At 38.9% G+C, this 26512-nt stretch overlaps 1 protein-coding gene across 1 annotated transcript in view; it reads left to right on the forward strand.

Annotated features, from left to right (window-relative positions):
• Positions 1–26512, forward strand: part of ADGB (androglobin) — a 184515-nt gene that overhangs the window by 97420 nt on the left and 60583 nt on the right. The window contains exons 18-25 of the mRNA XM_068985429.1: positions 100–241; positions 1811–1925; positions 5910–6077; positions 15428–15563; positions 16191–16328; positions 18147–18240; positions 23399–23533; positions 24271–24424. Coding sequence (XP_068841530.1) covers positions 100–241; positions 1811–1925; positions 5910–6077; positions 15428–15563; positions 16191–16328; positions 18147–18240; positions 23399–23533; positions 24271–24424 — 1082 coding nt within the window. The remainder of the gene's footprint in view (positions 1–99; positions 242–1810; positions 1926–5909; positions 6078–15427; positions 15564–16190; positions 16329–18146; positions 18241–23398; positions 23534–24270; positions 24425–26512) is intronic.

The following is a 26512-nucleotide window of genomic DNA, read 5'->3' on the forward strand; positions in this document are numbered from 1 at the left end:
TAATGTCATATTAATAAAAAAGCAATACTAGTGATGGCCAACAATACTCTCACAATCGGATTTTATATATATATATAATTTTTTCAACTTTTCCTAAAGCTTTAACAAAGAACAGCCCTCCCATAGAGCCTGGACTACTTACAGTTGAGACGGTTTCTTGGAAATCTCTGAAGCCACGTGATCTTGTTGTGACAATTCACACCTATGCTACCAAGGCTACAGTGGTTCGCCTGCCTATTGGGTATGGAGTGACTTTATTTTTCCCATACTAAGAATTATTTGACGACTTGTAAACTTTTGACTACTAGATAATGAAACAATATGGAATCTAATATGTTGTTTCCTACAGGGATTTCACAAAGTATAGGTCTATCATCATGATTCTTGAGAAAAATAATTCTGGGAATGAATAAACTGAAGAAACGCTGTACCTTTTGGAAGATGCATAATTGTCAAAGAATCTGAAACGTCTTTAGTAAAGAGTACATTTTAAATGTGTTTAACCCAGTATTTCCTAAAATTAATTTATTAAAATGATCTTTTTGTTTTATTATGCCATAGTTCTTAATAAGGACCATGACTTTATTTAAAAACAGGCTGAAAAACAGCATTTTTTTCTATAAATCTATAGTTTAACCGTAATTATTTTTAATTTTACCTGTAGCTTTATTTTAAATTAAAATATAATAGGTTAAACACATCACATTTTCCATTTTAAAGAAAAGATATATAATTGAAAAGTTTTCATGATTTTTGATAAGTAAAGTTCAAAATATTACATCATATTTCAGATAAGATAAATATTTTGCTGAATTTCCCAAGATCAATCATGATAATTCTATGTGATTAATGAAAAGCTACGGCTCTTATTCAAAAAGCAAAACCCAAGCAACAAAATAAAGTGCTAAAATAATCTATGGCAAGCATCAAATATTCCTAGAGGAATAATGAATTTTAAAAATACTATATTTTTTACATCTCCCCTAAAAACTCTAGTATGGAAAGATTCTTGCAAAAAGCATTATTCTGTCTGAGTGCTCATTCATCAAGATGACCAAGATGGAGAACTGATAAACAATCTACTTTTATCTGGGCTTCCCTGCTGGCTCAGACAGCAAAGAATCAGCCTGCAGTGCAGGAGACCTGGGTCCAGTCTCTGGGTCAGGAAGATCCCCTGGAGAAGGGAATGGCAAACCACTCCAGAATTCTTGCCTGGAGAATTCCATGGACAGAGGAGCCTGGCTGACTACACTACAGTCGATGGGGTCACAAAGAGTAGGATACAACTGAGCAGCTAAACGCTTTCACAGTTTACTACTCCTATCTACATTTTACAGGGACCTAAGCAGCCACCAGGAAGGTTTAAGACATGCTCTCAGTCCTCTCCATGGTGCTACAACCTGGTAGGAGGGACATAAGCAACATACATGAAGCTATGCATTTGTGAGAAAATGACTGTGAAATCTACAAAGCACTTGGCCAATGTGAATTATTACTGTTGTGAGGGGAAAATCGGGACCAGTGTTTTGCAATATGTCTGCAGTGCCTGGGAGATGTCTCCAACATGTACAACTTTGTCATTTAGTGTGACCACTTTTATCCAACATAATTAGTGAAATGTAGATTGCATGCTCTCTGAGCGTTCTTTCAGAGTAAAAATTCATCGGTCATTACCTCATCTGTGTTACAAAATTCAGCCCATACTAACCTTTGACTTCATTTGAGCACAAAGTATCATCAAGAAGCTAGCAGAGGCAAGGACTACAACAAAGGAGAGCTGCGATCTGTATCTAGTGTCCACTCTCTTTAGGAGACACATGCTGCTCTTCACTGCATCCTCCCCCGTGGGCCACTCCATACACATCTGCAGCATGGTGACCTTCGTCATTGGGGATGAAGATGTTGTGCTACCCAACTTTGAGCCGGTAAATTGGTTAGCAACTGTGATTTGTGTGTGCGTGCTTTAGTTTCAAAGATCTTGAACTAAATCGTATTTCTATTTTTTTATTCAGCTTACTCAATTTTTTACTTTTTAAACCTATTAAGTATATTCTGTAAGAAGTTATCAAATATGACATGTTAATAAGCAGTCTAAACTCTGTAGGGATACAAATAAAACCATTTTATTTTAAAAATAATTAATATTTTCATTTCATTTAATTTTATTTACTCACCTCTGCTCTGTTGAATTCCCTTACACATCTGTTAACACATAAGGCAGATCCCATAGTATCAATATGATTGTTCCGTTGAGAAACATAAACGATCAGTACAGACTTTTTCAATGCAGGTTAAATTTTTGATATTTTATATGTTCCTTTCCTCCTTCTTTGTCCTGAGGAAGGGACTTGGATTCAGGGAGAGAGGATCGACAAAAGGGTCAGTCATTTCTTCATCTGCTTTTAACCTCTTGTTTTTTCTAGCTCCTTGGCTCTGACAGGGTCTGAAAGAAAATAGAGATAAATAAATCTTCCTTCAGGTCCTGTCTTGGTTTAGACGTCCTCTCAAGGACATCTTTAGACATACGCATAGAGACAAGTATTTATAGGGCCTTTCTACTGCATAATTCAGCTTTGCCTGCTCCTCCAATCTATCTCCATATATCACAACTTCATATTAGTGAGATGAGATCCACTTAGCCAGTCAGTAAACCTCTTGTCCAGAGCAGTAGCAGGATGGCTCAGAACCAACTCCGTGCTCATGTTTTCATGGCCCAGATACGCTCCAGTCACGCGTTCTTCCCTCTGCAGGCAGTGGTCCTGAAGGATGCTACGCTCCAGTCGCGCGTTCTTCCCTCTCCAGGCAGTGGTCCTGAAGGATGCCCTATGGCTGCCTCTTCTCTTTCTGCATCACCTCTCATTAGACCTAACTCCTGCTCAGTAGACACAGAGGGATGATCATCAAGCCCATCTTCTATGTCCCTTAAACCCTTAATTAGATTTACCCTGCTTATTTTAAATTCTTGTTTTTTCTCTTCTTTTAAAAAAATTATTTTTACTTGAATAAATCAGTGTTATCTAAAAGAAATTGTACTAAATAAAACTGTATAAAGTGAAAGTGTTAGTTGCTCAGTCATGTCAGATTCTTCAAGATAACTATAAAATAAAGCAGCCAACTTAACTGCCACCATTATATGATTTAGATGAATAATAAATATGCTTAAGTGGTAAAGAATCCTCCTGCCAATGTAAGAGACACAAGAGACGCAGGTTCAATCCCTGAGTCGGGAAGACCCCTGGAGGAGGAAATGGCACCCCACACAAGTACTCTTGCCTGGAAAATTCCATGGACAGAGGAGCCTGGTGAGATACAATCCATGGGGCCTCGAAGAGTCAGACAAGCCCGAGTGACTGAGCATGCATAATGATATTATAATATTAAAAAAAAAACCTTCAGGGAACTTGGGGATTTTTAGCGCATGAGCCACCATCTCCTTGCGTGGCCCTGAAATAAACCTTTCTCTGCTTCAAACTCCAAACAAATAAACAAAAAAAAATTTTTTTACATAGTATGGCTTATCTAGTTTGTTCCTTTTTTATTTTTTGAACTGAAGTAGAATTGATTTACAGTATCATGTTAATTTCAGCTGTTCAGCCAAGTGTTTCAGTTTTAATATATATTTTTTCAGGTTATATTCCATTATAGGTTAATTAGAAGATATTGAACATTGTCCCCTGTGTTATATACTAAGCCTTTGTTTCTTATCTATTTTATATGTAGCAGTGTATATCCGTTAAACCCATACTCCTAATTTTTCCCTCCTCTGTTTGCCTTTGGTTAGTCATAGTTTGTTTTCTATGCCTATGAGTCTCTCAGTTTTGTAAATAGATCCATTTGTACTTATTTATTTTATTCCACGTGTGATATCACACAGTATTTGTCTTTATGTACTTAATCACTGTGATATTCTGTAGGCCCATCCATGTTACTGCAAATGGCATCTTTTCATTCTTCTTATGGCTGAGTAATATTCCAGTACTGTATCCATGCATCGACTGATAGACATTTAGGCTGCTACTATATATAGTGCTATGAACACTGGGGTGCATGTATGGAACTTAAAAGCTTGTGAACAGCAAAAGAAACCGACAAAATGAAAAGACAGTCTATGGAATTGGAGATATTTGCAAATGATGTGACTGACAAGGGGTTAATTTCCAAAATATACAAACAGCTCATACAACTCAATGTCAAAAAAACCTAATAAAAAATGGGCAGAAGACCTCAATAGACATTAGAAGACATTCAGAAGGTTAACAGGTATATTAAAAGATGCTCAACATTATTAATTATTAGAGAAATGCAAAGCAAAACCACAATGAGGTATCACCTCACATAGGTCAAAATGGCCATCATCAAAATATCTGCAAAAAATAAGTGCTGGAGAGAGTATGGAGAAAAGGAAACCTTCCTACACAGTTGGTTAGAATGTAAATTGATACAGCTACTATGTAGAACAGTATGGAGGTTCCATGGTGGTGGTGCTTTAGTCACTAATTCATGTCCAACTCTTGTGACCCCATTGACTGTAGCCTGGCAGGCTCCTCTGTCCATGGGATCCTCCAGGCAAGACTACTGGAATGGATTCCCATTTCCTTCTCCAAGGGATCTTCCTGACTGAGGAATTGAACCTGGGTCTCCTGTTGCAGGCAGATTCTTTACCAACTGAGCTACGAGGGAAGCCCTTTAAAAAACTAAAAAGAGGACTACCATATGATCCATCAATCCAGCTCCTGGACATATGTCCTGGGCTTATATTCAAAAAGATGTCTGCACCCCCAATGTTCATAGCAAAATTGTTTACAATAGCCAGGAAATGGAAGCAGTTTGTATTTTTAGGTGATTTAATTCCCTAATTAACTATTTGGGTCTGTGAACTCATATTTTCCTGGGATTATCGACTCCTCCATCTTATAAAATTTATTAGGGCTGACTTTTAGGCCCCAGTACTCTTCACTTGTAATCAAGAAGGCAAGGGGGATATAGATTGGTTCAAAAGCAGAGAGACTCACGCTTCTGAGAGCCGTCCTTGATCACTCCCGGTGCTACCACTTAACCAGGTGACTTTTCTGGCCATGGTTTCATTTCAGGGAGAAACTATTAAGAAGAGATTTTTCCAAAGCTTTGAGGGGATTGGGAGAAGGTCAGGGGGAAGTACATGTATTAATATGGCAAGTCAATTGCCTGTTTTCATCAGCTTCTCACCCCATTCTCATGCTATTCCTGCTGGACTAGTCCTTAGAATTTCTCCAGGGAACTTTGGAGTGACGATATTGCCCCTAAGGAAAGGGGCAAAAACAGACCTTGCAAAGTTTTCCTCCTGCATGACCCTCTCCAGGCTGCCTGTAAGCACCGTCTGCTCTGCAACTTCTCCATCATCTGCAACACCTCAGGGTTTTCTCCATCTTTAAAAATAAGTTCCTTCCTGATATATCTGTCTCCTTCTTGCTTTATTGTTTCTTCAGAGGTTATAGCAGAAGGAAGTCAGAAGCCTGTGCTCGTTCACCCTCTTGCCCTTTCTTTCTTTCTTTTTTTTTTTTAATTGCTCTCTCCTTGAACTCTTCTCTGCCCTTCAGCCATCAGATACCACACAGCTGTCAGACTAATTCCTAGACGTTCTTCAGAACAAAGGTTGGATATTAATACTGTGGAGAAATTGTCCCTGGCCCCCAGTGGGGTTAGTGTTCTTTCTGTGTGTTCCTACAAGAGCAAGAATCAGGTTCCTTGCTTAACATCTCTTTGATCATGACTCCTGGTGAAATACTTTGATCAAGTAAACCCTCCATCAATAACTGCTGAGTCAGTCGCACAACAGATTTTTAATATATTAACAGAAACTAAATCTTTGTAAACCTAATTACACCTAAATAAATGAAAATGAAGCTGAGTACTATGCTTGGTCTTCACAGGAAAGCTACCGATTTACAGAGCAGGCTTTAACAATTTTGAAAGCTGTTGGACATGTGATTGCTAATTTCAAAGATAAGGCTAAACTTCCTGCAGCCCTGAAGGATCTGCAAACAGCTCACTACCCTATCCCCCTCCAGGATAAAGAACTAACTGCACAGCACTTCAGGGTAAGTATGTTCAGGCTATACGGTTCCTAGAAGAACATGTTCTATTTGTAATAATATATCTCATATTTGATAAGATCCCCTAAATCAGAGCTGAGAAAATGTTTTGGATGAAGACAACTTGGAAAGTGAAGACAGCAAGCAGAAATGAGAGACTAGGAAGAATGAAATGAGAAAGAAAAGCATATTTGTTAAAGGGTGTGATAATGATTGCTGTGGGTTACTGGGGCTCAGTCCTCCAGGGGATCCTGGTGAACTGTGGAGGGTATCTCTCAGAAGCATCCTACTAAAGGATGAGGTGACTGTACTATTTATTCACCCACTCCTTCCCCACTGATAGGTGGATGCTCTCGAGGTATCAGTATTTCCTCACACTTTTAGGGCTAAGCAGCATCCTAGCTTTCAGTTCAGTTCAGTCCAGTCACTCAGTTGTGTCCAACTCTTTGAGACCCCATGGACTGCAGCACGCCAGGCCTCCCTGTCCATCACCAACTCCCGGACTTTACTCAAACTCATGTCCATTGAGTCAGTGATGCCATCCAGCCATCTCATCCTCTGTTGTCCCCTTCTCCTTCTGCCTTCAATCTTTCCCAGCATCAGGGTCTTTTCCAAGGAGTCAGTTCTTCACATCAGGTGGCCAAAGGATTGGAGTTTCAGCTTCAATATCAGTCCTTCCAATGAACACCCAGGACTGATCTCCTTTAGGATGGACTGGTTGGATCTCCTTGCAGTCCAAGGGACTCTCAAGAGTCTTCTCCAAAACCACAGTTCAAAAGCATCAATTCTTCGGCATTCAGCTGCCGGGGTCCAGCCCCGGTGGATCCAGGGTGATTCAAAGGTGGGGACGAAGTCGGCGTCCTTGGAAAAATACATATTTAATTACAGATATATAGAGAGATTAGAAATGGATAGTGTAGTAGGAAAATTAGTGGAGAAAAAGAGGCTGAATAACTTGGTTTACGTGGAATAGCATCCATGCTCCAGATGGGAATTCAGCCAGAAAAATGGGGAGCAAGAAAGAAACGACATGGGGGAATCAGTCTTTCTGGAAACTGATCCAATTTCTTTATTTTGGGGTTTGCTTATATAACTTTTGTTACACATAGGGATGAATACAGAGTCACGCGGGGGTCAGCAGTCCTGACCTTTATCAAAATCAGGTGCTTCACATAAAAAGGTCTTAAGGATTTTACATCATCTTCTGGCTATGAGACCTGCTGACATTTTATGATCCTTTCTTTCTGATAACCAAAAAACTTATTTCTTCCAGGGGTGTTTTTTCTTAAACCAGGCACCACCCTCCAAATAAAGTTACATTCCTATAGGGTGAGGGTGTAGCGAGTTACAATCAAGAAAGGAATTTATTTAACCCAAGGTTAACATGATTAATCTTAAAGGTTAATACTTATTTCTCCTATATGCTAGTTATATTCATTATAAGGGCAGGGAACATGGAGATTTAGCAGCAAACATCAGCCCAACAAATGAAAATCCTTTCCCCAGTGTTCCCCTTAAGATCTATTTAGTCTTAAGATAGTGATAAAGTTACATTTTTACATAACAAGGACACAGTGATTTACAACAAAGGACAGTGATCTATTACAAAAGAGAAAATCCATTAACTCAAAAAGTCTAGTATTGCTAACCTTAAAAACTACTATATTTCCTTTTCTATATTCCAAATACATTGATCAATATATTCCCAGGTGCCTAAGGATATGGAGGCCTGGCAGCAATCATTGACTCAACAATGAGAAAAGCCCTATGCTAATTAAGACTTTCAAAATACTCCAAACTCTCTGTGCTGTTTATGGTTGAGAGGTAGTAAACAATCATGTGCGTAGTGGCAGGAGTATGGATAATCCTGTCACACAAGCTAGTTTGCCAGCAGAGAGGTTTGACCTGAGACACACTTGTCCCACCCAGGGCAGGGAATTAGCAGCAATTATTGGCACAACAAATGAAAAAACCCTTCACCAATATAATTCCTAACCAACCCACTATACTGACAATTTCCAACTTCCCAAAGGAATTTGCCTTTAGCAAGTCTAAAATATCTCATGCCTCTCAGGTTGGGAGGCTGTAAACAATCACATGTGGCCGGACGAACCTATACAGGTGGGCTAGATAACCTTCAGAGGAGTCCGTAAGCTGAAACACTCTTGTCATGCCCAGGAATTTTTATTGCCTTGGAGCTGCACATTTACTCGTTCTCCAAGAGAAACTGCTATGGGGGAGAGCGCCCCATAAAGTCAGAGGTGTAGGTGAGAGCATAAAACACACTCTGGTTTTGGGGTAGATGCTCGGGAACAGGGGGTTTCCTGAGGCTTGATCGTGCCTTTGCATATGCCAAGCCTCCTTCCTCATGACCTTTGCCCTGGGCGGAGTTCCTCACCCTGGCCCCCGGCATTCAGCTTTCTTTATGGTCCAACTCTCACATGACCACTGGGAAAACCATAGCTTTGACTAGGCAGACCTGTGTTGGCAAAGTAATGTCTCTGCTTTTTAATATGCTGTCTAGGTGGGTCATAGCTTTTCTTCCAAGGAGTAAGCATCTTTTAATTTCATGGCTGCAGTCACCATCTGCAGTGATTTTGGAGCCCCAAAAATAAACTCTGACACTGCTTCCACTGTTTCCCCATCTATTTCCCATGAAGTGATGGGACCAGATGTCATGATCTTCATTTTCTGAATGTTGAGTTTTAGCCAACATTTTCGCTCTCCTCTTTTACTTTCATCAAGAGGCTTTTTAGTTCCTCTTCACTTTCTGCCATAAAGGTGGTGTCATCTGCATATCTGAGGTTATTGATATTTCTCCTGGCAATGTTTGATTCCAGCTTGTGCTTCATCCAGCCCAGCATTTCTCATGAGGCACTCTGCATATAAGTCAAATAATCAGGGTGACGATATACAGCCTTGACATACTCCTTTCTTGATTTGGAACAAGTCTGTTGTTCCATGTCCAATTCTAACTGTTGCTTCCTTACCAACATACAGATTTCTCAAGAGGCAGGTCATGTGGTCTGGTATTCCCATCTCTTGAAGAATTTTCCACAGTTTGTTGTGATCCACACAGTCAAAGGCTTTAGCATAGTCAATAAAGCAGAAGTAGATGTTTTTCTGGAGCTCTCTTGCTTTTTTTGGTGATCCAATGGATGTTGGCAATTTGATCTCTGGTTCCTCTGCCTTTTCTAAATCCAGCTTGAACATCTGGAATTTCATAGTTCACATACTGTTGAAGCCTGGCTTGGAGAATTTTGAGCATTATTTTGCTAGCATGTAAGATGAGTGCAGGTCAGGAAGCAAAAGTTAGAAGTGGACATGGGACAACAGACTGGTTCCAAATAGGAAAAGGAGTATGTCAAGGCTGTATATTGTCACTCTGCTTATTTAACTTATATGCAGAGTACATCATGAGAAATGCTGGACTGGAAGAAATGCCAAGCTGGAATCAAGATTGCCGTGAGAAATATCAATAACCTCAGATATGCATATGATACCACCCTTATGGTAGAAAGTGAAGAGAAGCTAAAAAGCCTCTTGATGAAAGTGAAAGAGGAGAGTGAAAAAGTTGGCTTAAAGCTCAACATTCAGAAAACTAGGATCATGGCACCCAGTCCCATCACTTCATGGGAAATAGATGGGGAAACAGTGGAAACAGTGGCAGACTTTATTCTTTTGGGCTCCAAAATCACTGCAGATGGTGACTGCAGCTATGAAATTAAAAGACGCTTACTCCTTGGAAGAAAAGTTATGACCAACCTAGATAGCACATTCAAAAGCAGAGACATTGCTTTGCCGACTAAGGTCCGTCTAGTCATGGCTATGGTTTTTCCTGTGGTCATGTATGGATGTGAGAGTTGGACTGTGAAGAAGGCTGAGTGCCGAAGAATTGATGCTTTTGAACTGTGGTGTTGGAGAAGACTCTTGAGAGTCCCTTGGACTGCAAGGAGATCCAACCAGTCCATTCTGAAGGATATCAGCCCTGGGATTTCTTTGGAAGGAATGATGCTGAAGCTGAAGCTCCAGTACTCTGGCCACCTCATGCGAAGTGTTGACTCATTGGCAAAGACTCTGATGCTGGGAGGGATTGGGGGCAGGAGGAGAAGGGGACAACAGAGGATGAGGTGGCTGGATGGCATCACTGACTCGATGGACGTGAGTCTGAGTGCACTCCAGGAGCTGGTGATGGACAGGGAGGCCTGGCGTGCTGCGATTCATGGGGTCGCAAAGAGTCGGACACGACTGAGCGGCTGAACTGAACTGAAAATGAGGGCAATTATGCTGTGGTTTGGACATTCTTTGGCATTGCTTTTGTTTTGGATTGGAATGAAAACTGACCTTGACCACTCATGTGGCCACTGCTGAGTTTTCCAAATTTACTGGCATTTTGAGTGCAGCACTTTCATAGCATCATCTTTTAAGATTTGAAATAGCTTAACTGGAATTCCATCACCTCCACTAGCTCTGTTCATAGTGGTGCTTCCTAAGGTCCACTTGACTTCACATTCCAGCGTGTCTGGCTCTAGGTGAGTGATCACACCATTGTGATTATCTGGGTCATTAAGATGTTTTTTGTATATTTCTTCTGTGTATTCCTGCTTCTGTTAGGTCCATACCATTTCTGTCCTTTATTGTGTCCATCTTTGCATAAAAAGTTCCCTTGGTATCTCTAATTTTCTTGAAGAGATCTTTAGTCTTTCCCATTCTATTGTTTTCCTCCATTTCTTTGCATTGATCACTGAGGAAGGCTTTCTTATCTCTCCTTGCTATTCTTTGGAACTCTGCATTCAAATGGGTATATCTTTCCTTTTCTCCTTTCCCTTTCACTTCTCTTCTTTTCATAGCTGTTTGTAAGGCCTCCTCAGACAAACTTTTTTGCCTTTTTACATTTCTTTTTCTTGGGAAAATAGTCTTGATCCCTGCCTCCTCTACAGTATCACGAACCTCCGTCAGTAATTCTTCAGACACTCTATCAGATCTAATCCTTTGAATCTATTTGTCACTTCCACTGTATAGTCATAAAGGATTAGATTTAAGTCAAACCTGAATGATCTAGTTGGTTTCCCTACTTTCTTCAATTTCAGTCTGAATTTGGCAATAAGGAGTTCATGATCTGAGCCACAGTCAGCTCCCAGTTTTGTTTTTGCTGACTATACAGAGCTTCTCCATCTTTGGCTGCAAAGAATATAATCAATCTGATTTCAGTATTGACCATCTGGTGATGTTCATATGTAGGGTCTTCTCTTGTGTTGTTGGAAGAGGGTGTTTGCTATGACCAGTGCATTCTTTCCACAAAACTTTATTAGTCATTGCTCTGCTTCATTCTGTTCTCCGAGGCCAAATTTGCCCATTACTCCAGGTATTTATTGACTTCCTACTTTTGCCATCCTCCTTTACTGAAAGCCTTAAAGGAGTGATACAAAACAGGGAGTGGTACCCCTGTTCACTATTGACGTTTCAGTGGATTTTTGTTGTGGTCCTGAACTGTCAGTGGCATCATGGCTTGCCTATACCCTCTAAACGCCAGTTGCGACAACTAAAAATGGTTTCAGATATTGTCAAATAGCCCCTGAGGAGTAGTGTTGCTAGAGTTAGAAATTAAAACACAGGATACCCAGTTAAAATTTGTTTTATTAAGGACAATTTTTAGAGTAGTTGCAGGCTCATCACAAAATTGGGCAGAAGGCATGGAGACTTCCCATATATCCCCTACCCCCCACACACACCTCCCCCATTACTTACCAGCATCCCCCATGAGTCGTACATTTTTTACAACTGATGAGCCCAGTCAAAGTCCACAATTTACATTAGAATTCACTCTTGGCATACATTCTATGGGCTTGGACAAATGTATAATGACATAGACCTATCATTGTAGTATCATACATAGTAATTTCCCTGCCCTGAAAGTCCGAAGTGTTCTGCCTACTGATCCCTCCCCTCCCTCAAGCCCTGGCACCCACACTGATCTCCTTATTGTCTTCATAGTTTCGCCTTTTCCAAAATGTCACAATGTAGTCTTTCCAGATTGGCTTCTTTTACTTATAAGTAGGTATTTAAGTTCCCTCCCTGTCTTTTCATGACTTCATAAGTCATTTCTTCTTGTGTGCTAAGTTGCTTCAGTCATATCCAACTCTGAGACCTTATGACTGTAGCCCACCAGGCCCCACTGTCCATGGGATTCTCCAGGCAAGAATACTGGGGTGAGGTGCCGTTTCCTCCTCCAGGGGCTCTTCCCCAACCAGGGACTGAACTCACTTCCCTTACGCCTCCTGCATTGGCAGGAGGGTTTTTTACCACCAGCACCACCCGAGAAGCCCCATTTCTTCTTAGTTCTGAACAATATTCCATTGTCTGGATATAGCACGGTTAATTTATTCACTTACTGAAGAATATCTTTGTTGGTTCCAAGTTTTGGCATTTATGAATGAGGCGGCTATAAACAACTATGTACAAGGTTTTGGGTGGACATATGTTTTCAGTTCCCTCAGGTAAATACAAAGGAGTGTAATTGCTGGATCATATGACAAGAGTATTATAGCTTTATAAAAATCATCAGACTCTTCAAGAGTGGTTGTACCATTTTTCATTCCCATCAAAATGATTGAGAGTTTCTGATATTCCATATTCTAGTGAGAATTTGATGTTGTCAGTGTTCCAGATTTGGGCTCTTCTAAAGCACAGTGGTAAGTCATTTTAATTTGCATATCCCTGATGACATACAATGTGAAACATCTTTTGATATGCTTATTTGCCATCTGTACCTCTATTTTGGTGAGGTGTCTGTTAAAGTCTTTGGCCCATTTTTAATCAGGTTGTTTGTTTTCTTATCATCACGTTTTAAGTATTCTTTTTGCAAATATTTTTTCCCAGTCTATGAAGTCATTAGGGAAGTCAAAGCCTTCTCATTCTCTTGGCATTTTCTTTACAGAGCAGAAGTTTTCATTTTAGTGAAGTCCAGCTTATCAATTCTTTCTCTTGCGTGTCGTGGCTTTAGTGATGAATACAAAAAGGCACTGCCCTACCCAAGGTCATCTAGATATTCTAACTTACCTTCTAGAAATGTTATACTTTTACAATGCACATTTTACTGTTTATTTTGAGTTAACTTTTGTGAAGGGTGCATGGTCTCTGTCTAGAATCATTTCACTCAGCCAATTTTTAATTTCATATAAGAAAAACAGTATGTACAATCTATAAGATACAATTATATTAGAAATGATTTATACTAGAAATTTAATTTCCCTGTCATTCCACTTTAACTGAGCATCAGGTGTTGTTGAGGAAAGATAATTAAGAACAATCTTCAAACCGAGAAAAACTCCACAAAGGGAGGAGAAAAAGAAAATCATTGCATAAAGCTGAAACTAGAATGTGATACACACCAAGGGCAATCTGCTAGAGAGATTGCAAAGACCCAAGGAAATTTCTCTTTTGTGTAGTTCATCAGGTAGAGTCCGTTACATACATATTCTCAAGATAAATGATAAATAGTGCTTAAGTAAAAGGATTTGATGGCACCATTTATTACACATAGTGAATCCTAAATTCACCTGGCATTTGGGGTGACCATGTGCATGAAGGGAAAGGGGTTTTCCTGAGATCAGAATGACTTCCTAAGAGCTCATGGAGAGGGAGAAGTATGACTGGGTGAAAGTCACCACAAATAGTGCCCAGCGGGCCCTACTGAGGGCTTCCCTAGTGGCTCGGTTGGTAAAGGATCTGCCTGCAATGTGGGAGCCTGGGTTCAGTCCCTGGATTGGGACAATCCTCTGGAGAAGGGAACGGCTACCCACTCCAGTATTCTGGCCTGGGGAATTCCATGGACTGTACAGTCCATGGGGTTGCAAAGAGTCAGACACAACTGAGCAACGTTCACTTCATTTCACTTCAGCCCTACCTAATCCATCAAGTGCTTTACTCCCTGTGAACGTGTAAATAGCTACAAGTAAACAAGCAGAAATGTGCCGTGGTTATCATCACCGATAGTATGATTGGATATGTGGAATCTGTCAACAGTTCAGGGTAAAAATCATGAAAAAAAGAACTTGAAAGAAGGAATATGTGTTCTGGTTGTAGTCTAGAAACCTTCCATCAGTCCTCTTTGGTGAAATAAAGAATGAATTGGCATCAACACTTCCTGAATGAGAGTCAGTGGCTTAAGAAAATACTCAGGGACAAAAGAAGAATGCTCTTTAGGCCCTGGTGCATCTTTCAACAACACAAAGAACATAACTGTACAGAAAACACACATGTTAAGTGCTTGCAAAAAGTGATTTGCAAGAGTAGGAGTCTGAGTATGAATACATTTTTTGAATACTTAATCAATGAAGTGAAGTGAAGTTGCTCAGTCATGCCCAACTCTTTGCGACCCCATGGACTGTAGCCCACCAGGCTCCTCAGTCCATGGAATTTTCCAGGCAAGATTACTGGAGTGGGTTGCCATTTCCTTCTCCAGCAGATCTTCCCAACCCAGGGATTGAACCCGGGTCTCCCGCATGGCAGGCAGATGCTTTACCGTCTGAGCCACCAAGGTCGGTATCAATATATGTAGTTTATTTTATTTTTTCATATATGTTTAAATGTAACATGTGATGAAAAAGTTATGCCTAAATAAATTTAAAAGAGATTTCTGAATAGGAAATAAATACTCACAGGTGATAGAAAGTGATAAAAATTTTGAATGGCATATTTTCTTTCTTGAAGCACATGAATTAATAGTGTATCTTACAATAAATGGCATCTCAGAATAAGAGAAACCTGGTATTTAAGTTGCTTAGGCATAAGAACATTATTTTTTATCTTACACTGTATCACCTTAATTGATTTAATATTAATTTTGGTTAAATATATATTATAAACATCATGTTGATTAAATCTTATCAAGTTAAAATTTATCAGATGTTAAATAAATTTGGTCTCTTGTTGCCCTGTCATGCTAATGTTGACCTGGCGGTATTCTAAGCTCAGTCGTGTCTGACTCTTTGCAATCCCATGGACTGTAGCCCACCAGGCTTCTCTGTCCATGGGATTTTCCAGGTAAGAATACTGGAGTGGGTTGCCATTTCCCTCCCCAGGGCATCTTCCTGACCCAGGGATCGAACCCAGGTCTCCTGCATTGCAGGCAGACGCTTTACCCTCTGAGCCACTAGGGAAGCCAAATCTTATTAAGTTAAAATTTATCAGATGTTAAATAAATCTGGTCTCTTACCAGATGAGGGAGTCTTCAAAGAGTCTTCTGTTAGATGGTGTGTATATCTGAGAAACAGAAAGTTTTTCAGAGCCTCTCTGACTATGTAAGAGTATTTTCTTGATTTAGAAAATATACTAATACATTTAATCTTTTTCAGGTTTTTCATATTTCTTTATGGCGTTTAATGAAAAAAGCTCAAATAACAAAACCTCCACCCAACACCAGATTTGCATTCCGCGCTGTGGTTTTGGACTTGGATTTACTCGATTCTTCTTTGGAAGAGGCTTCTTTAGGTACTAATTAATTTTAGGTGTTTATGTGACCAAGAAATTCCTAGCTTTATAAAGGATACATAATTTGAGGAAAATGCACCCCAAATTTTTGTGACCTAGGTAGAATATGTCAGTATTGACAGTTGTAGGGTTCAAGCTTTGCCCTGAGAAAGCTCAAAAGTTTCCATAGATCTGACATGTGTCCCCTGTTCCACGTATTTCCAGGGAAGCCCAGAATATCCCAGTTTTATTTGTTCCTGACCTTAAAAAGCAGACCGTCACCTATCTATATAGTACAACTTGAAGAATTCTGAAGATATTCTGATCTCAGTAACCCTCATTTCTTCCTTTTCCAATGCTCTATTCCCACGATTTTAACTTTTTTTTTTTCAACTTAAAGAGACCCTTCTTGCTATTTTCACAGAGGAATTCAACAGTATTTCACTAAAGTGTCAATATTTAGCATTTCCCTTCTCCAGAATGTTTACATTCTAAAAAGGAACCACCTGCAGAAGGCAATGTTAAATATATAAGAACAAACCTATCATTGTGGCAGACACATCAGATGGCCTCGAAAGTTAAAGGCAGTGAAAACTGAAGTAGAGATTAGATTACCTTTCAGTCCAAAGTTTGTTTTTCTCTTTCTAGCGGAATGGGTAGATGCTAAGTACAGTGTGCCAACAAGCGATAAAGACTATTCTCCAGAGGAAGTAGCAGCGGCAATTAAAATTCAAGCCATGTGGAGAGGAACATATGTCAGATTGCTTATGAAAGCGAGAACACCAGGTATGCTCTTTCAATCATTTATAAAATGAACTTGCATGAATAAGTGAAGTAAAAGTCATTCAATTGTGTCTGACTCTTTGCAACCCCATGGACTGTAGGCTGCCAAGCTCCTCTGTCCATGGAGGCCTTAATACTGGAGTGGGTAGTCATTCCCTTCTCCAGGGGATCTTCCCAACCCATGCACTGAACCCAGATCTGCTGCATTGCAGGAGGATTCCTTATCATCTGAGCCACCAGGGAAGCCCCTGCATAAATAAAGATGAATATTTGTTTACATGCTAACAAAAAGTATTTTAGGTTCATTCAACTCTATGGTTCAGCTAATTGTTTTTAATTCTATAAATATTGAAATTTATTGAGTTCAGGGTGTAGGTAGGTATGCTCAAGCTCTTGTTCCTGCAGTTTAATGCAATGTGGCTTTAGTCTGTGTCTGACACAGACTGAGCACACAGCAAATACTGGCTGAATGAATGATCAGCTGTGTTTTCCTAATCTTTTGTGAGTTCTTCAAAAACAGGAAACTGGCCTTTTTCCCATTCATCCCCAGTGCCTAGCCGAATGCACAGCAGTCAGTTTCAGCTAAGTCATAGATAATTTTACATTTCTAGGCCATTTTTCAAAGTGAATGCATGAATGAACTAAATGAAGACGTTTCCACATATGTCCATGGTATCATACACTTAGCATAAAACACATTCAAAATGTATTATTATATTTATCAAATCAAATATGCTTTTGTATATGAAACTGTTTGTGAAAATATCTGTTTTATCAGCTCAAAATAAAACACTGCAAAAGGCAAAAAAAATTATATTCAATTATTTTCATTCTGTAAATTTTGTTGACATATTTATGTGAAAAGCCTTGTCTCCTATAGAATTCTTTGAGTATTTTGAAACATTTTGTTTAAAGGTATCTGAAACAATGAGAAATATCAAAGTGTTCATCAAAGCAGTAAAAACTATAGATCCATAAATGTTAAACAAGCTGCATTGCATAGATTTGTGATAGAAAAATATCCCTGTTGTTTGTCCATATATACTGTGAAAAGTATATTCATATAATAATTTTTTCTCTTTATAAAGACAAAAATGAGCAGCTTTTTAATAATATTGGTGTTCTCACTCAACATATAATTATTGAATAATTCTTGTGTATGCAGAACTATTCTATGTTCTGGCCTTAAAGAGATTAGTAAAACTTCCAAGGTTTCTGCTCTGATGAATCTTGTGTTATAGTGGTCCCAGGCATGCAATGGAAAGTAAATATATTAAGATAACGATTTCAGATACCAGTAAGTTCTATGAAGAAATTAAGATAATTAGAAAAAAAAAGTCAGTTTCTGACATGTTAAATTTGACACGCTTATGATGTATTCACATTTTTTTGTCAGATCATCTCCTCTTAAGCCTTTTGTGGATTATGTTTTAGGTTAAGCTTCAGTGAGATCCCATTAGCCACTGTTCTTTAGAAAAAAATGGATGGATTATAGTTTCTAATACAAGAGCATTCATAAGGACTTTTTTGCTGTGATAAGTGGTCTTTTGTTGTAAACTCTTTGATGAGTATATCCAATTAGATCAAAGAGCATTTTATGATTTTTTAACTAGAGATGAAGGGAAACAGCATAAAATGATGATCAGAACTCTCAGCTAGAGGTTCATAGCTTTGTATTTTAAACATGGTTTTATTGCTAGTAAAGCTTCTGACTCTGGATATCACTTTACTTGTGAGTTTCAAGTGCTTCACCTGTAAAAGGAGGGCTTAGAACAAAATGATTTTTCAGGCACCTTACAGTTTTTATATTGTTATTTTTAGATACAAAGGAAAATGCCAGTGTTGCAGATACTCTTCAAAAAGTTTGGGCTGTGTTGGAACAGAATATGGAACAGTATGCCATTTCTCTCTTAAGGTAAAGCAGTGTAATGATTTTTTTTTTTTTTTTTTGCAGTATCTTGGTATCCTCCAAGTTCCAGTTCAAATGCCACCATATTTGTAGGGTTTTCCCCTAATCACTGCTGCTAGAAACGTACCATTGCTTCTGAACTTCCCCACTTACTACTCCTTATTTGTCTTCACTGCACTTATCTAATATTCTAAGCAGGAAAACTCTGAGAAACAAAGCAGAGTTTCTTGAAGTCTTTTGGTGCTCAGGAGTCAAAAGTTAAAAGTTTAGGACCTGCCAGGGGAGACTATTGTTGTTTTTAATGTCCAATTGCTAATCTATGTCCTACTCTTTGGCAATCCCATGGACTGTAGCACACCAGGCTTCAGCAGTGCAAGCCATCACTTGAAATCCCTGGTGAACAGCACTCTAGAAACAGGGACAAGTGTGAGATAAATTGGGCCTTAGGAAAACTCCATTTTAACCACTAATCTTCTTGGAATGAATCTGATGCTAGGAAAGACTGAGGGCAGGAGGAGAAGGGGGCAACAGAGGATACGATGGTTGGATGGTATCTCTGACTCAACAAACATGAGTTTGAACAAACTCTGGGAGATAGTGAAGGACAGGGAAGCCTGGCACACTGCAGTCCATGGGATTGTAAAGAGTTAGACACAATTTAACAACTGAACAACAACAAATATATAAAAGAAACAGACCATTTTGATGTAGGAGCTAGCAGACCAAATCTCTAACAGTAACTATTATGGAAATGCTCAAGAAAATAAAGAATAAAGAAGAAATAAATTAAAAGTTTAGATTAATAAAGCACAGTTAAATGGAGATTATTAAATACAATTTCTAACAACTGAATTTAAAATGTTTTGGTTTAACAGCATATCAGGCAGAATAGAGGAAGAAATTAGTGAACTGAAAGACAGGTCAATAGAAAAATAGTGGAAAATAAGGAAAGAACTAAGAAAAATGTGGGGCATGCTTAGAAAATCCAGTATTTATATCATTATAGTACCAGAATATAAAAATATAATAGCTGATGATACACTTCTAAAACTGATAAAATACATCAACTTGCATTTTCAAGAGGTTCTGCATGCAGAGTCTGTGCAGGAAGGATACAAAGAAAACCATACCTAGATTTATCATAGTCAAACTGCTAGAAACCAAAGGCCAGGAGAAAAATCTTCAACGTTACCAGAGAAATAAGACACATTATTTCCAAAGGACAATTAGACTAATAGCTACATGTAGGAGTAAAATCTTAACCTTAGCAATGCAAAATGCAGAAATTGGGTAAATGGAGCTACAGAGATCTAAAGTTCTGGCATTACTGCAGAAATGGTAAAAGTAATAATCTAGATGAAATGCTAAAAAGGCAAGGATGCATAATATATTCTCTAGCAATGTGCTAAGTGGATCAACTAGTGAATTTAAGAAATAAGATTAATACTACACATCTTATAGAGAACAGAAAAGAAGAGGAAACATTTACCAACTCAAAACCTTGATTTTAAAATCTCAGCAAGCATAGTAAAAAAAGAAAGAAAGAAAGAAACAAAAAACTGAAATTGCAAACCAGTCACCCTCTTGAAATTAGATGAAAAAATGTAGCAGATCAAAATTGGAAATGATATAAAAAGATAGTATCTTTTAATTAAGTGGGTTTCCCACTCTGAGACATGCTAGGGTGGTTTAACATTAGGAAATGCATTAATTCGGCACATTAACAGGGAAAAGGAACAAATCATTTGGTCCTTCAGATAGGTTCAGAAAAAAACATTTGAAAAAAAGCAACACAAATTCAAAATTTAAAAATTTTTAGCTAACTAAGTTTAGAGAAGATTTTTCTTAATGTGTTATGGTACCTAGTATATTTTTTTAATTACTGTAAACATAATTAGTGGTGAAAGTTTGAAAGCTTTTCCTTGAGTTGGGGAATGAGATAAAGATGCCTCAAGGTAATCCTGAAATTCTGAAAAGGGCAAAAAGGTAATAAAGCAATTTAAGTGTCAGTAGAATTTGAAGGGAAAAAATAAAACCACCATTTACAGGCAATATGGTTGTTTATATAGAAAGTACCAAAAAAATGCCACATGAACCAGAAGACACAACCAACCTGGTCTTTGTTCTTATAATTATTTTTAAAAGCTTTTTAATATCCTACTTCCCTGATGGCTCAGGGGGTAAAGAATTCACCAGCAATGCATGAGACACAGGGGTTGCGGGTTCAATCTCTTGGTCAGGAAGATGCCCTGGGGGAGGGCATGGCAACCCACTCCAGTATTCTTGTCTGGAAAACCCCATAGACAGAGGAGCCTGGCAAACTACAGTCCAAAGGGGCGTAAAGAGTGGACACAACTAAGACACGGGTATGCAAATATAAACCTATCATTTTCCTTCCACTACCGAAGACCAGCCATCAGAAACAGCAGGTGAATCCTGTCCTCCCTGAGGGTCTCTATAGCTTTGCTTCCCACTGACAGTACAGTCAAGCCATCCACCATGTGGAAACCAAAAGCAACTCTAGCTCTGTCTAGACCTCTACAGAGAAAAACGGTCTATGATCATTATACCTTCTGTCCCAGCTAATACCCAACATTATACAAAGACTCCTGAGGCCTTACAAATAGCTGTGAAAAGAAGAGAGGCGAAAAGCAAAGGAGAAAAGGAAAGATATAAGCATCTGAATGCAAAGTTCCAAAGAATAGCAAGAAGAGATAAGAAAGCCTTCTTCAGCAATCAATGCAAAGAAATAGAGGAAAACAACAGAATGGGAAAGACTAGAGATCTCTTCAAGAAAATTAGAGATACCAAGGGAACATTTCATGCAAAGATGGGCTCAATAAAGGACAGAAATGGTATGGACCTAACAGAAGCAGAAGATATTAAGAAGAGATGGCAAGAATACACAGAAGAACTGTACAAAAAAGATCTTCACGACCCAGATAATCATGATGATGTGATCACTAATCTAGAGCCAGACATCTTGGAATGTGAAGTCAAGTGGACCTTAAAAAGCATCACTACGAACAAAGCTATTTGAGGTGATGGAATTCCAGTTGAGCTGTTTCAAATCCTGAAAGATGATGCTGTGAAAGTGCTGCACTCAATATGCCAGCAAATTTGGAAAACTCAGCAGTGGCCACAGGACTGGAAAAGGTCAGTTTTCATTCCAATTCCAAAGAAAGGCAATGCCAAATAATACTCAAACTACTGCACAATTGTACTCATCTCACATGCTAGTAAAGTAATGCTCAAAATTCTCCAAGCCAGGCTTCAGCAATACATGAACCGTGAACTCCCTGATGTTCAAGCTGGTTTTAGAAAAGGCAGAGGAACAAGAGATCAAATTGCCAACATCTGCTGGATCATCGAAAAAGCAAGAGAGTTCCAGAAAAACATCTATTTCTGCTTTATTGCCTATGCGAAAGCCTTTGACTGTGTGGATCACAATAAACTGTGGAAAATTCCGAAAGAGATGGGAATACCAGACCACCTGACCTGCATCATGAGAAATCTGTATGCAGGTCAGGAAGCAACAGTTAGAACTGGACATGGAACAATAGACTGGTTCCAAATAGGAAAAGGATTACGTCAAGGCTGTTTATTGTCACCCTGCTTATTTAACTTCTATGCAGAGTACATCATAAGAAATGCTGGACTGGAAGAAGCACGAGCTGAAATCAAGATTGCTGGGGGAAATATCAATAACTTCAGATATGCAGATGACACCATCCTTATGGTAGAAAGTGAAGAGAAGCTAAAAAGCCTCTTGATGAAAGTGAAAGAGGAAAGTGAAAAGTTGGCTTAAAGCTCAACAGTCAGAAAATGAAGATCATGGCATTTGGGAAATAGATGGGGAAACAGTGGAAAAAGTGTCAGACTTTATTTTGGGGGGCTCCAAAATCACTGCAGATGGTGACTGCAGCCATGAAATTAAAAGACGCTTACTCCTTGGAAGAAAAGTTATGACCAACCTAGATGGCATATTCAAAAGCAGAGACATTACTTTGCTGACTAAGGTCTGTCTAGTCAAGGCTATGGTTTTTTCCTGTGGTCATGTATGGATGTGAGAGTTGGACTGTGAAGAAGGCTGAGTGCCGAAGAATTGATGCTTTTGAACTGTGCTGTTGGAGAAGACTCTTGAGAGTCCCTTGGACTGCAAGGAGATCCAACCAGTCCATTCTGAAGGAGATCAGCCCTGAGATTTCTTTGGAAGGAATGATGCTAAAGCTGAAACTCCAGTACTTTGGCCACCTCATATGAAGAGTTGATTCATTGGAAAAGACTCTGATGCTGAGAAGGATTGGGGGCAGGAGGAGAAGGGGACGACAGAGGGTGAGATGGCTGGATGGCATCACTGACTCAATGGACGTGAGTCTGAGTGAACTCCGGGAGATGATGATGGACAGGGAGGCCTGGTGTGCTGCGATTCATGGGGTCGCAGAGAGTCGGACACGACTGAGCGACTGAACTGAACTGAACTGACTCCTGAGGCTCCTAGTGCTACTGAGGCTGGTTCTGACTCCTGGCTGGGTGGGAGCTACAAGACCCAGGATCTCCCTGATCATTTCCACTGTGTTCTGGAATATGCCACAGCCTTCCAGCAGGGCAGTCATGGGAAAACCTAGTTGCACTAGAAACCACATACAAGGAAATCTCTGGCACTCTCCCTTTGTTCATGGCCTTTGCTTTTAGGATTTATTTTAAAATCTTTTTTTCTTTTTTTTTTGGAAATCAATTCCTCACTGTAAACTACGTTCTATTATTTATTCTCTACATTGAATCCCCAGACTTTCAGTGGCTCCTATTCAGTTTTATTGCTAGTTTTCCTGCTTCTAATTTTCTCACCCTTATAGCTTGATCTTGGGTGCTGATTTCCCATCTGTAAATTTTTATTACTCCCAGAGTCATGAATTAGGTTCTCCTTCAACTAAGAACTTCAGATAACTTTGGGCACTTTCGAGAGACATCATGGTTGACCTGAAATGGTCACCTCTGCCTTTGAGCCACACACAACAAGCCTTCATTTGATGAAGTACTTAATCCATCCAACAGTGGACTGCAATATTTTATGCTGGGTTTGTTTTGGGGGAGGGATTTGTAAATAGAATTTATTTCAAAAACTGCTTTGCCATTGATACTTAAATTATTTTTATCCTTCCAGGCTTATGTTTAAAAGCAAGTGCAAATCTATGGAATCTTATCCATGCTATCAAGATGAAGAAACTAAGATTGCTTTTGCTGACTATACTGTGACTTACACAGACCAGCCACCAAATACTTGGTTTATAGTTTTCAGGTGAGGCTATCATATATTGGCAAATGATATCACCCCTAAGTGGTGTAAAATATTCATATAAAGAGAGTTTTATTTATGATAGTAGTAATAGCATGAACGTTTAACTTCCTTTCGGAACTTAGTTAAAATTCCTTCCATATCTGATGTGCATAAATGAGATATTATAGAAATTTTATCCATGTTTCATTAAACAAAATATGAAGAATATGAAGTTAGCTATTAGATCTTTTGATGAATGTGGCTTCTCCAATGGTTCAGCAGGTAAAGAATACCTGCAATGCAGGAGATACGGGAAATGCAGGTTCAGTCCCTGGGTTGGGAAGATCCCCTGGAGGAGGAAAGGCAACCCACTCCAGTAGTCTTGTCTGAAAAATCCCATGAATAGAGGAGCCTGGTGTGCTACAGTCCATGAGGTCTCAAGAGTTGGACACGACTGAGCGACTATGCATGCACACATAATTAAACAGATATGCTTTTAATATAGAAATGAATCATTTAATTTCCAAGCAATAGCATGTTAGAATCACAAATTATTCATAAATAGGATTTCTTAAAAGCTTAGCATTTGCATGAAAAAATAATGTATTAATTAGAATTTTAAAGGAAAACAATATGTTGTACCTTTCAGTTATTTGCAACTTTAAACTTATTTTTTCTTATTTCTTGGCTTCAAACCTAATTTCAAACTTTCTTTATGATGTTCATGCCAAGGGATGTTCACTCTTTTGTAATTACAGAGAAACATTTTTGGTTCCTCAAGATATGATTTTGGTTCCCAAAGTATATACTACACTTCCAGTCTGTATGCTCCACATTGTTAACAATGACACAATGGAACAAGTGCCAAAAGTGTTCCAAAAAGTGGTGCCTTATCTTTATACCAAGAATAAGGTAGGTTTAAAGTGATTCTCCTCATTTGAAAGAATAACAGTGAGAAGCCAGCACCCTGAGAGTTTCCAGCAGAAGGTAGAACAGATGTGTTTTCAGTCCGTAATTAGGCCCTGATCTTTCTGCAGAGAAGTCTCGTGTATTTGACAGCAATAGGTACTTAATGTGAGTGCCAGAACATTCGCCTTTTAGTCCCCTTCTTATATTTTCTCCAAAGAAAATATGACGAAAGGAAAATGTTAGAAATCTCCATTATTAAAATTATAAAATCATACAAACCCTTAAAATGAAAATGGAGGTAAAGACTACAGTTAGTCTTATCTCTAAACCAAATCATCATGAGGTTGCCTCAGTTCCCCACTGGGTTTTTTGTTTGATTCCTCAATATATTTGCAGATTGTGTTTACACAGGCACTCACCAAATTTGGCCTAGATTTTCTTTTGAATGTAAAAATTTCTTACATGTGTAATTGGAAATCAGAGGTCTCAAAGATCCATAAGAAAAAGGTGATTTCATTCAAAGGGAGATTCTACTCAGTTCACAGATGTCGTTAAATTCTAGAGATGAGCTCTTTACTTCACCAGATAAGTATACGGATACTGACCATGTTAGTCATTGATACCCACTTTTGGTAGAGATCTTTAGTTGGGTATTTAGTTAGAACTGCACAAGACTCTGATTCTTATTCACATGTAGCATACTTTGGGTTTGGTTTAGCTTTGCTTAGTAGCTCCACTGTAAACCTCCCTTCCTTGAGTAAACTTAAATTTTGGGGGTAGGTTTAAACGATGCCATTGAGTCACTATTCCGGAGAACACACTGCTGCTGCTGCTGCTGCTAAGTCGCTTCAGTCGTGTCCGACTCTCTGAGACCCCATAGATGGCAGCCCACCAGGCTCCCCCGTCCCTGGGATTCTCCAGGCAAGAACACTGGAGTGGGTTGCCATTTCCTTCTCCAGTGCATGAAAGTGAAAAGTCAAAGTGAAGTCACTCAGTCATGTCCGACTCTTCGCGACCCCATGGACTGCAGCCCACCAGGCTCCTCAGTCCATGGGATTTTCCAGGCAAGAGTACTGGAGTGGGGTGCCATTGCCTTCTCCAAAATTTGGGATTGCAACAAACATAGCCATTCCCTCTCTCAAATATTTCCTGTCTTCTACCCTCTCATCTTGTGTTTGTTCTAGAACAAAATAGAGAGAATGTGGAGGAAAATATAGAGCTGTATGAATAGCAAAATAGCTTCTGTCATCCTTTTTGTGGTATGGTTTTCCTTTCATCACAATTCTTGGTCTTCAAATGTTTCTCCAAGTTACTAAGCTCTTCTACAATGTAGTTCCCAGAACGGCCTTGAACAGAACAGCCTTGAAAAAGACTTCCAACCCACCTAAAGGATAATCATTGCCCCATTGTTTTTAGTCTATGATTGCAATAGCATTGTGGCACTGCAAAGGCATTTGACATATATGTAGACCATTTTAGGTCAACCTTTTCTAATGTATATCCATAGAACTAGGGTCTAAATTTAAAAAAAAAAATCTGGTTACACAGTCAATCCTTCAGAATAATTTGACATTTTTTTCATAATTTTTCAAAGACCATAACCTGTGATGTGAAGTACTTAATCTGCGTGGTTTCTCAGTACTTGGTACTCTGTTATGTTACACTTTTATTCCAGAGTCTTGAGATCCTTTAAAATTGCCAAATTCTCTCTTCAAATCCTATCACTAGTTTAGCCTTAGATTATCACTTATCAATATATCTATCCTACCATTTTATAAATCTTTTATTCTCTCTCAAAATTGTTCTCTGAGTCTAGACAAACATGAAATGAGTCATGTAATTTTGTTTGACTTCTTTAATACATTAGTCCCATAAGCTCAAATAATAAAAGCAGCAGTAAATCTTTGCAGGTAAAAATATTTTAGCATACATGATTTATCTCCCTTTTCTACTTGCCCCAAACATAATATCAAAAGTCTTTATGGGTGTTGCAATTCTGAGCTCATTACAGGTATTGGGATTTTAGTTACTATTTGGAGACATTTATTGGAGTGTTATGAATTCATTCTGTCTTGTGTACGTCTAATTTTT

Source organism: Capricornis sumatraensis, chromosome 13, assembly GCF_032405125.1.
Source record: "Capricornis sumatraensis isolate serow.1 chromosome 13, serow.2, whole genome shotgun sequence".
NCBI classification, from domain to species: Eukaryota; Metazoa; Chordata; class Mammalia; order Artiodactyla; family Bovidae; genus Capricornis; species Capricornis sumatraensis.